The sequence below is a fragment of the Patiria miniata genome, unplaced genomic scaffold (assembly GCF_015706575.1).
Source record: "Patiria miniata isolate m_02_andy unplaced genomic scaffold, ASM1570657v1 HiC_scaffold_7, whole genome shotgun sequence".
In the NCBI taxonomy this organism is placed as follows: domain Eukaryota; kingdom Metazoa; phylum Echinodermata; class Asteroidea; order Valvatida; family Asterinidae; genus Patiria; species Patiria miniata.
In genome coordinates, this window is record NW_024037074.1 from 40,864,710 (window position 1) to 40,877,114 (window position 12,405).

The window sequence follows — 12,405 nt, forward strand, 5'->3', positions numbered from 1 at the left end:
TTTCATGACCACTTATAACATTAAGTTATTTTAAGTTGACAGGATTTGACATTCGCATTGATTAATGAACACACCATGTTACAAACACGTCTGCCTGCACAATTTCAAATTACAAAAACTTTCAAATATTTCGCAATTTCTTCAGATGTCATTGTACATAATAAATACAAATTAATATGGAAATCAACAAAGCATGATCTTCAGGACTGCTCTATTTCAATTTCCCCTAAATATCTATTTTATAACATTCAGTTTAAAATGAGAATTTTTTTGAGAATCACGAAAAAAGTCAATTATGTTCAGTATGGTGTAGCAGGGTCCTATCTGCATGTTCTTGGCTTCAGTCTAAGTTCCCCGTTGATGCCACTCTGTGCAATCAGTTGATGGTGAAAATTCTACGCTACATACAGGGCGAGTCAAAAAAAAAGAAACCCAAATGTCTCCTTCATGTAGCACTTTTAAAATCTAGAATATGAAAGCCCAATTCATAAGCTTTGTTTTAGTACAAGAATAATTCAAATCACTCTTGTACTTTTTAAGTTACGGAATTTTAAACACAACCACCGTTTTAAAGTCCTGTCCACGGATCACAAAAAAAGTGTGCGTTCTTTCAGCAAAACGAAAACATGTGATTTGTTATCGTTTTGCTGGAATAACGCTGAACTTTTTCGTGATCCGTGGACAGAACCTTAAAACGGTGGTTGTGTTTAAAATTACGTAACTTGAAAAGTACATATGTGATTTGAATGATTCTTGTACTACAACAAAGTTTATGAATTGGGCTTTCATATCCTAGATTTTTAAAATGCTACATGCAGAACTTTACTAAAACAACAGTCCCGACATTTGGGTTTCGTTGTTTTTTACTCACCCTGTATGCAGCTGAAACTTGTGTGATTGACTGATATTTACAGCAGTGTAGATCATGAGCTAGCGACATGTGCAATCACCCAACTTGCCAATTCACCAATTGTGCTAAACATGATTTAATGCAAAAGATTTAAAAAAAAAAAAAAAAAAAAAAAAAAAAAAAAAACCTGTTGCTATATTTTTACAAACGCCGACCGTGGATCAGTTCTCGGTTGAAGTTGGTACTTTTACTGCATGCACAGCGTGCGTTAAAACAAAATCTCACTCACAAAACCCAGCCAAATTTCGTAGAAAAAAAAATTACCATACAATATTGTTTACACATCATCTAATACAAAATTAATATCCTAAGACTTGAAAACATTTTATGATTTCACCGGCTTGAAATAATATATTGATGCTAGATGTTGATATTATGATGTTTGTATTGTTATGACTTACGCACAAGTGAAATTTTCGTGTTGGAGGACATGTTAACTTGATTGGAATCCTATATAAAATTCAAGCTCTCTTCCGACAACTAACCAACGTGTCGAGCAGTATGTGACCACCACTACCTGCTCTCTCACCCGGGTTTTGGATCATTTGCATGCCCAAAATTATTGGACATTATATGCAAATTAGGAAAAGTCTGGTGCCTGTCTGGGTTTTTTTACGTTAGCATTTGTTTTTGTATGATGTGTCGGGGTAAAAACAGAATCAATTCGTGGCGGCGTGAGTTACTTGAACACGATTTTGTTTCCAAAGTGTTAATCTTCTCCAGCCAATATGCAGTATTACATATTAAAATGAGCAAATTGTTGATGTAACTAAAATGAATGTGAAAACAGTAACGGCTGATGGAAATAACAACATCAAGTACACGATATAAACCCATTACTTGCCAATTGAGGTATCGAATCAGGATACAGGAAGAAAGCAGGGTTCGACCTTAACTTTTGTGTTCACTAGCCAGCCGGGCTACTAAAACGGACTCTTGCCCCGCGGGAATTTCCACTAGCCCGCATTTTGTTCTTATCTCAAATACAAAATGACATATTTTCAGGCTCAATTCTGAGGAAATTGTGTCAGTATGTTTAATTAACAGATCTAATAATTTAACCTTTTAAAACAGTTGATAATTGATGGGTTTTATTTATGAATTTAAGATTCATTTCTTCCTGTACGTTCATCTTTGCCGGATCCCAATATTTTTTCCGGGCTACTTTAATTAAGGAATAGTTTGACTAGCCCGCCGCTGTTTCGACCAGCATTTGGCTAGCGGGCTACCGCTAATATATTTCGAACACTGAAGAAAGTTTCCTATCCAGGGCTTACTGTTCGAAACGAGGTTGAAAATAAAGTTAAGCCCTGGGGACCAGGTTGGTCAGAATGCCTTCACCAGATTATGTAGCGGTAGGTTGCCTTTCCAGTCGTGGTGATCTACTTTCCTAACAGAGGAATTTAGACTCGTTTGGGGGTATACATGTACAGGTCGATGAACTAAAGTATAGTTCGTTGTTGAGGGAGTTTTTGAAAGAAAGGTGGCATTGTTCTAAACTATCGAGCAACGCAACAAACATCCTCAGTTCTAAAATTAGACATATTCATGTTTGTGGGACGGAAAAGGGCCAGTGACACAGCCTTTGGTCGGGTTTCGCCCAAGTTTTGTTCATTGTTCATTGTACAGTACTATTTTTATAAAGAAATATATCTGCAAATGCAAACAAAAACTATTGAGTTCTATAATTGGATTTTTATACGATCGCAGAGCGACAAAGGCACGTGCCCTCCAAAAACCCCTTAAGGGGGAACAGTGGTCTTTCTTTGTTGGCCACAAAATGGGCACAAGGACCCAATGTTTGGATCTCACTGCAGTAGATTTGACTTTAGTTGGTTTTAAATTTACTTCAATGATTCACAAAATACGAATGCTAATTTTCACTGATTATCAAGAGAAGTAGCACTGGTAGTGCATGATTGGTCAATTTGTCCTCACGTGAGCTTGCGCAATGCTGCGCCATTAAAGGGGGCCTCCATCGAGTCTATATCAGGTCTTGCAATTTCTGGAGACACTTTTTTTCGAAGATTAGGAAGCCACCTAATATTAGGCATATACATTTTTTCATCTGCGTCATGCTTTTTATTGTCACTTTAATATATTATTTTTCTATGTTTTCATTATACACTCCTTTTATTTATTTATCTATCTATTTATTTATTTCATACAACATCCAAAGGTGCAAGCGCCAGAGATGGAAGGATATATTGATTAATTTAAAATACAATTTAAAAAATAGCATTCAATAAAAGAACATAAAATGCACAAGATGAAACAGGCTCTCTCTGGGCCCGACTAGCAATTCGTGAAGGAAGTCCCATATTAAAAATTAATGTACAATTCATAATGGTAATGCAACAATTAAAATCAAGCCTTTAAAACATTAAATGCTCAGTAAGATGAACAATACGATGAGACAGGCTCACTCTGGGCCTGACTTATCGATCCATGATGAAAGTCCCACATCAATAATTAATGTAAATATACCATGATAAAAAAGAAGTCCCACAATTAACAACAAACATCAAAACATTAAATGCACAATAGGATGAAATATGCTCACTCTGGGCCTGACTTTTCAATGCACGATGGTGTCCCACTGAAAGGGAAGACGTGGGCTCTGTAAAGTTTGTCCAATAGAAGATTTGAAATTAAAAGGGACTGACTAAAAATATCGAGGCTACGATTGGTGTTCGAAATGGAATTGTACAATGCAGACAACCGGTGAATAAACGGGGTCTACCCGATGTTCCCCTGTCCCTATGTTCCCCAGTCCTTAGGGTTAGGGTTAGGGTTAGGGTTGGGGAACATGGGAACTGGGCAACGTTCATAGGTACGCACTCGCACATACATGTATGTTCCCCAGTCCCTGTGTTCCCCGAAGCATGATGTGAATGGGATCACTCTGTGGGAACTTAGGGACTGGGGAACATAGGGATTGGGAAACATATATATATAGGGACGGGGAAAATAGGGACTAGAGAACATAGGGACCGGGGAACTTACGCACTCGTCCCTACGTGTATGTTCCCCAGTCCCTGTGTTCCCCGAAGCATTATAGGAAAAGGGTCACTCTGTGGGGAACTTAGGGACTGGGGAACATAGGGATTGGGGAACATATATAGGGACGGGGAATATAGGGACTGGGGAACATAGGGATTGGGGAACATATATAGGGACGGGGAATATAGGGACTGGGGAACATAGGGATTGGGGAACATATATAGGGACGGGGAATATAGGGACTGGGGAACATAGGGACTGGGGAACATAGGGAAGAGGAATATAGGGACTGGGGAACATAGAAACTGGGGAACATAGGGACTGGGGAACATATATAGGGACGGGGAATATAGGAACTGGGGAACATAGGGATTGGGGAACATATATAGGGACGGGGAATATAGGGACTGGGGAACATAGGGACTGGGGAACATATAGAGCGACGGGGAATAAAGGGACTGGGGAACATAGGAACTGGGGAACATATATAGGGACGGGGAATATAGGGACTGGGGAACATAGGGATTGGGGAGCATAGGTACGCACCCGAATAAACCCATTTTTGTTTTTGTAGCACAAACCCTGTTACACTGAACATGGAACACATCGGGATATCGGAGATTGGAAAGAGATATCTTCAAAGAGAAACAAGAAATCATATTGCAAGTAAAATACGAGTTGACACATTTGTAGACAAAAGTCAGGTCCAGAGTTTGCCTACGTTGCTTTACTGAATCCAACGATTTATGTTGAGGTTGACCTGCTCCTGTGTCGTCCGCATTGTTGCCAAGGAAACGGTAGAATTTTCTTTGGACACGCTCGATAGGCTCCACTTGCGATGCAGATATAGAAACACAGTGATGAAAATTCAAGACTGGGTCTTACAACAGAACACTAAAGCACCTGTTTTGTGTTGGGATCTCGATTTTTGCAATGACACCAGAAAATTCCCAACATACGATTTGCTTTGCCAACAGTGTAGTCAACATGAATGTTAATTTAGAGTCGATTAAAATACCCAAATCCTTATAGTCGGTGACTCTTTCCAGACGGGAATGAGAGAGTATGTAATCGATCTAAACAGGCTGTTTCTAAAAAGACAAAGTAAGGACTTTACATTCTGTATCTGTAGCATACTGCAAGCAAACTCCACTATGGGATATACGGTTGCAGGCGCGTGGTGGCTAGCAGCATCCCTATACAATTTTGTTAGTAGGCCCCCTTAGTGTTGAGGACATCTCATGGAGCCTTGACTTACATGACTCCACTGAAGTAGCTTCCCTGACTTCTGTAGGAAGTAAGTTCCACTGAGCTGTTGTTCTTGGAAAGAGTATCTGTAGCAGTCCTTGTTAGATGTAGGGTGAACAAAGGATAATGAAGATGATTTTCACCATCAGGCACCCGGACCGTGCGAAACATTTAATAGGGTTCAATGTTAACTTCCATCTGGAGGACCATGCAGAGAGTCTGTCCATATCCTCCTTAAGGAGTCGAGCATGATCAGGCACCCGGATCGTCGAAACAACTTCAGATCATCACCTCAGCACACAAACGACTTCTTGATTGAAAATGGATGGGATATCGTTGCCAAACATATTAACGAACCTTATTCAAGATTATGTCCTGATTATACTTTCTTTTTTAATTGTAAATCAAGGGGCTTCACTTACATTGATTTTGCGCGTAAATTTTATTTGCGTGTAAAACACGTTCATTCGACACATTGTTTGTATCGCAGAATGAGAAGGGGAAAGATTGGAAGGAACTGAACGGAGCCTATGAAAATAAACGCTGTGGTGTAACTGCCTGTCGAATCGTAGATCCAACCTGAAATGTGCAGAGGGGAAAAGAAAGGAAACATTTAGAGAGGGAAATAGATTAAGATTGAAATATGTGACAAATGACGACTGCATTAGGGTTAGGGTTAGGGTTAGGGTTAGGGTTAGGGTTAGGGTTAGGGTTAGGGTTAGGGTTAGGGTTAGGGTTAGGGTTAGGGTTAGGGGTTAGGGTTAGGGTGAGTCTGCGTTTTTAGTACATGTACAACCAATCAAGACCAACTAGACCTGAAAGTCTCAGTCTAATATATTTTATACTCTGTAAATCACTAAGTGCTGGCTCCTCAGGTTCAGGGCCCCCCCAAAAAAAAAAAAAAAAAACAAGTGTTTTTTAAGGTTTACTAAAGAATACGGTGTTTAAGGGATTTAAATAGAAGGGGGTGTTGATCTAGTGGACAGATTTGGAGAAAGAGAAATGTACACAATACAGCCAGCATATCTTACCAGGAATAAAGCCAATTGCGACATCTACAATGGCGCTAGTGAAAGCCGTCCAGCCAAAAGCACCAGCCGGTAGCTCTACTCCAAGAACCTGCTTACTAAGGACGTCGAGTAAGCAGCAGAGGGCGCCAGAACATGTCAAAATCACCACTGTCGACGTCATCATTGGCCAATACGAAGTGAGCCACGGAGTTACGCAAAACGCCGCAGAGCTGATAATTAAAGTTATTCCCATCAGAAGGACAATTGATACCACCCCACGGTCAACTAAAATACCCTGGACGAGTTTTCCGAGCAAACCTCCAATGCCGCCGATGGCGATAAACGTCGCCGCTTCCTCCAAAGAAAACCCGTTAGACAGCGCTTGCGAAACGAAATAAATGATCCACATGTTGAAAGTGAACTTGGTACTGCACGCGACGATCGCCACCGACCAGTAACGGTAATCAGTGAAAAGTCGCGTGTCAAAGTTCTCGGAAACAGTCTTGGAGAATGTGAAACAGCAAGACGGAAGTCGATTAGGTTTAGAGATGATGTCGTTTCCTGGAAGCTCTTGGTACTTGCTTTTGGAAGATATTCCAGCTCGAACTAAAAGTGCACCACACGCGACAAAATGCATAGAGATAGCGCCTATTAGAAGCGTGGCTCCCCGCCAACCATACACATCGAGGAAAATCTGAGCGGCTGGTGCACACACGAACAGACCGATGGAATCTCCGGTCCGTGCAATACCCGTGGCCGTCGCATAGTTCTTGTTGAAGCACCGACCAATAGCCTCTTTAATCAACACGCCAGAAATTCCAAATCCAGTTCCTGTAGAAAGAAAAAAGAAACAGGAAGAGTCACACAAAAAAACGAAACCCACATGTCGGGACTATTGTTTGGGTGAAGTTCTCCATGCAGCACTTTCAAAATCTAGGATATGACAGCCATATTCATGAGCTTTCTTTTAGTACAAGAATCATTCAAATCACTCATATACTTTTCAAGTTTTAATTTTAAACACAACCACCGTTTTAAAGTTCTGTCCACGGATCAAGAAAAAGGTGTGCGTTCTTTTAGCAAAACGAAAACAATTCTATTGATATGTTTTCGTTTTGCTGAAACACTCAACTTTTTGTGATCCGTGGACGACGGACAGAACCTTAAAACGGCGGTTGTGTTTAAAACGCCGTAACTTGAAAAGTATATGAGTGATTTGAATTATTCTTGTATTAAAAGAAAGCTTATGAATTAGGCTTTTATATCCTTGATTTTGAAAGTGCTACATGGAGAACTCCACTAAAACAATAGTCCCGACATGTGGGTTTCGGGTTTTTTTACTCACCTGTTGCATTAACCAATTACAACAAAATGTAACAGGTGTAAAAGTCTGTGAGACCTAGATTGGCCCATCAACACCAGTGCATAAACTGCCAGTTCCAATGAGACATGTCACTGTTAATGTTTCATCCTGTTGCAGTTGTCATTCACAGTTATATACACCAGATCACATCATAATCTCTATCTTCCTTTCACTCGCACATCTTATAATCATTCAATACACTATATACGCCTCTGGATAAGAAAATTAAATCACAGTCCTCTGTGGGCTGTTTCAAAAAATCCATGAGAAACCATCTTGTTTCCTGTTATCTTAAATAGCTCCTTCTCTTTATAATACATTTCTCTTTCATTTGTTCCTCTTTATTCAGTGCATTCAGCATATACTACTGTGTACAATCTGCTCTTTTGATGTCTTGTTATGTTTGATTGTCTTTATATCGTTTTGTTTGTCTTTGTAAAAAGAAAATGGAATTTCCACATAAGCCTCTTGGTCTTTTGAACATGCTTACATATCAGCCTCCTTTTTTTTGAAGGTCTATCTTGTTAATTCTCCCTCTGAATACATCTCTGTATAATTATCATAATTATTTATTCACTATTGCGTATTTTGCTTGGTATGGAAATGTATGTCTATTTGAATTCAATTAAACCACAGACTCTGATGCTGTTTGTCTTTGGACGTCTGACCTGTGTGGACGTAAGACCACGCATGCTTCTCACTCTGAAAAGTGTAACATGTCGTTACATTGGGTAGGATTTCTAGACAAAACACATTGGAAGATGCGGGCTACGACACAAGCAAACCTTCTGAGGCAACCTCCCTTGCTGCATGAGAACTTGTGTCGAGCTTAGTGGGAAGAAGGGGTTATCGTTCACCCTCTGAAATCAACTTCTAATTGACCTCTTTAGATCAGAAAAATGCGTAGAAAACGATTTGCTATGTTAAAAAATTGAAAAAAGGTCCCACGTATTGTTTTTATGCAACTTAGTGCCGCCATTACCGAAAAATATATTATTCACTATATCTCAGCCAATATTGCAGATAACTGAACGAATCAGGTGTCTAAACCCATGTTTTGAAAGTCAGAGATCACAATCAAACTATTCTGGAAGTGACCACATATGTGTCTGTGGCATAGGAATATGCAAATTAGTGCCGCTAATACCGGAAAATCATGTTTTTGGCATATCTCGGCCAATATAGCACATAATTACACAAGTAGGCCTAAGGTGTCTAAACCCATGTTTTGAGGGTCAGGTATCATTAGAAGACCATTCACAAAGTAACTATGTGTGTCCTAGGCAGGTAAATATGTAAATTCTAAAGTGCCGATTTATCAGAAATTTGAGTTTTTAGCCGATATCTCGGCCAATATTGCACATAACTACACAGGTAAGGTGTCTAAACCCATGTTTTGAGGGTCAGGTATCATTAGAGACCATTCACGAAGTAACTATGTGTGTCTTTGGCATGAAAATATGTAAATTCTAAAGTGCCTTCTTCCCACCAAACTAGAGAGCCTGATGTTAAAATGTGATTTCATCAAAAACATCGCTTACCGAGAAGCAGAACAAACACGCAAGCCAGCTGAACAGGAGACGTGGCAAACGATGCAATAATGACTGATACACTAATCATTGCTCCACATAGCATGACGGCGTTACCGGGTCCCAAATATCTACCGATAGGTTTGGCAAATATTCCTGTAGAAGTTAAAAAACAAAAACAAAAAGGAGTGGAAATTGGTGGTCGTATATTTTAGAAACCTCCCATTTCTTTCAAAGTTGCAATTTTTTCATAGAGTGTTACAATCTTTTATAAACAAAAACATTTTTGTTACAGATTTTTTTCACCACGTGTGGTTGAAGAACTATATTTCACTACGTTATATTTAAAAAAAAAAAACAGTTCAAATAAGTTCAGTAAGTAGACGAAAATTCCCGCCAAAAGTGTTGAATTTTTTTGCACCATCCTGTATTATAAAGTGCCAAGTTGAAATAACACTTTATTTGGACGTCGTTCTGTTCAATTGGACATCGAAATTCAATGTATTATTTATAAATCTACACATAAATTTACCCAGATCGAAATAGCACAGGTCACTGAATTGTAAAAGACTCAGATTTGCATAATTATAAAGAAGCTATCACGTAAACCAGCATTAAATATTAATCGGACCGCTCGTTTTTGCAAATTGAGCTGTTTGTTGCATGAGGACGGTAGAATGCCATGGTCCAATGGTTACGGTGTTCGACTCACGTGCGATGGTATTGGTTTAAACCCTGCCTGGAACATGGTGTTTGTGGCCATGGGCAAGACACTTAACTACAATTGCCTCTCTCAATCCAGGAGAATACAGGATGAGTAAAATAAAAACGAAACCCAAATGTCGGGACCAATGTTTTAGTGAAGTTCTGCACGTAGCACTTTCAAAATCTAGGATATAAAAGCCTAATTCATAAGCTTTCTTTTAGTACAACTGAACAATAATTCAAATCACTCATGTACCTGTCAAGTTATGGAATTTTAAACACAACCGCCGTTTTCAAGGTTCTGTCCACGGATCACAACAAGTTCAGTGTTTCAGCAAAACGAAAACAAATCACATAAGGATGTGTGTGAATTGTTTTCGTTTTGCTGAAAGAACGCACACTTTTTTGTGATCCGTGGACAGAACTTTAAAACGGTAGTTGTGTTTAAAACTCCGTAATTGAGTAATTTGAATGATTTTTGTACTAAAAGAAAGCTTATGAATTGGGCTTTTATATGATTTTGAATGTGCTAAATGCAGAACTTCACTAAAACAATGGTCCCAACATTTGGGTTTCGTTTTTCTTTTTACTCACCCTGTATGGGTTGTGAGGGTAGAGGACTGAATGTGCACTGATAACGGCTGCCGCGTGGTCTTGTGGCCTGATGAACGAGTGAATAATATTTATTGTAAAGAGCTTTGAGATTGTTGATATACAATGTATAAGCATTATAAAAAAAAAATCCATATGATGCTGAAACACCCCAAGTCAAAACTGAATCATAAACATGGAAAAACAGAACAGTTGCATAAAGTTAATCAGATTGCACTGGGGAGGTAATATTTGATTGTCGATAATAGGACCAGAATGCTTACGATAACCAGCATGAGATATTAATCGGACCGCTCGTTTCTGTAAATTGAGCAGTTTATTGCATTTGGATGGTAAAATGCCAGTCATTTAGAGCAAAAATTCGTCCTTCAGAGCAGAAATTCATTTCAGTTTCAGTTTTACATTTGCCCTCAACCATTGGAATCAAATAATCTCCACCTTTTCGTCGTTTCTCGATTCGTTACATTAATGCCAGCCTGATCAGCCATATTGTCTCGGATCAGACTTTAAGTTAATTTTGTAACGTCAAGCTTACCAGCTAATCCCGCGGGAGCTCCAATGATAGACGTTATCCAGCCGAGTATCCAGGTGGTGGTGTCAAACTGAACTTGCAATAACGGAATCATCATACCGATGGCTTTGTATATTCCCACCAAAATGAAGAGTCTGGTCCACAGAGCGAGCACAACGAACCAACCTGTCCGGCCGGCATAACATTCACTAGATGAGCACATGGTTCTTTTGCATTGACTTTCAGGATTATGATAGTGGCAGAAGTGTCTGGTGCAACTTTTTGCTGAACTGGATCTGAGGTACCAGCAGTTTGACTGACTGACCACGGATCCTACACACACGGATCATACGACTGTTGTGAACTCTATTATACAAAATGCATTGAACGGATATAGGGCCTATAGACAAGGTAATAGACCTTTCTCAGGTTCAAAATGATCCGTTCGTACGTGATAGGGGGCCCGGGTAATGCAATCCTTGAAAATACACGGGCCGTGCGAATTTGATAGCCACCACACGCAGTGAAGCAATTAAGATGTCTCTACATGATTCTGTATAATTATTGTGCATTATACACAATTAGTATTCATTGTATTCCCAGCTGTACGGGCCGGTATCACGCATCTTGACAAGAGTTTTGCAGAGTCGTTCAAGGACGCTCGGCCTTTTCAGTCAGTGCCGAGAATATAACATTACAAGTTCAATACATTAACTCTTTCACAATCTAGCAAACTACTAACAACTTACAGGTTGTTTAAATGCTAATATTAGGAAGAATAAAGGGTAGGGATAAAAATAAATGTCATCACTCTTTTATTCCATTTCATAAATGCTTTTTTTTTTTTTTTAACCGTAAAGTTGGAAAATCTACAAAACTTTTCTGTTTTGTAAATTTTCAATTCCCGTCACCTGCTCAGGCTCCGTTTCGAATACACGAAGGGTCAAATTGCATATTACTATGCAACGCTCAATATTTGTCTACATGGTCCGCAATGAAAAAGAAATCACATCCGGTATGGAATGTGTGCATTTATATGAGAAAGTTTTCGGATAGCATTTGTGCGCATTAGCTAACTGTGGCCTTAAACAGCTGCAGCCAGATGTCTTTATACATAGGTCTTGATAAATTATCGACTATGCCAAAAAATGAAGATTCTGTGAAGCTCATCAGCCCGTCTCATCCCAGCGCCCCGTTTGCATGCAGGGCGGTGGGTACAAGCGAAATGTAGAAACCAGAAACTTTCTGACAATAGTTGGCGCTCTTCAAGGCGGCACAATTACAAATTTTCGCGGGACGACACGTGCACTAATTAGGGGGAGGGGATCGCGAAATGACATTCGTGAAAAAAAGGGCAATCATTAGAAAATATTGCGTTGTACAAATAAACTTCGCCCCGTTACCCATTTCAACCGTCTCGGTTTTGGTCCCGTTGCATTGAACCCTAACCACACCTAAAGCTAATACACTTTATATAGTAACCTGTAGTATGCATTTCTTTCCACACAAGTGTG

At 39.5% G+C, this 12,405-nt stretch overlaps 1 protein-coding gene across 1 annotated transcript; it reads right to left on the minus strand.

The window, feature by feature from the left end:
- Positions 1–4,222: 4,222 nt before the first annotated feature.
- LOC119745179 (monocarboxylate transporter 12-like) lies at positions 4,223–11,394 on the minus strand. Its single transcript, XM_038221402.1, has 4 exons — positions 10,916–11,394; positions 9,076–9,219; positions 6,193–7,002; positions 4,223–5,740 (listed from the first exon to the last, which is right to left on the minus strand). The coding sequence occupies exons 1-4, from the start codon at positions 11,112–11,114 to the stop codon at positions 5,625–5,627; spliced, it is 1,269 nt and encodes a 422-aa protein (XP_038077330.1). The 5' UTR covers positions 11,115–11,394; the 3' UTR covers positions 4,223–5,624.
- Between the last annotated feature and the right edge of the window lie 1,011 nt (positions 11,395–12,405).

Excerpts from the sequence above, each read along its gene's own strand:
- LOC119745179 (XM_038221402.1), bottom strand. The coding sequence starts at position 11,114 with ATGTGCTCATCTAGTGAATGTTATGCCGGCCGGACAGGTTGGTTCGTT. Across the intron at positions 9,220-10,915 it reads AGCTCCCGCGGGATTAGCTG|GAATATTTGCCAAACCTATC; the intron begins GTAAGCTTGACG and ends TAACTTCTACAG. Across the intron at positions 5,741-6,192 it reads CGCAATTGGCTTTATTCCTG|GTTGGATCTACGATTCGACA; the intron begins GTAAGATATGCT and ends TGCACATTTCAG.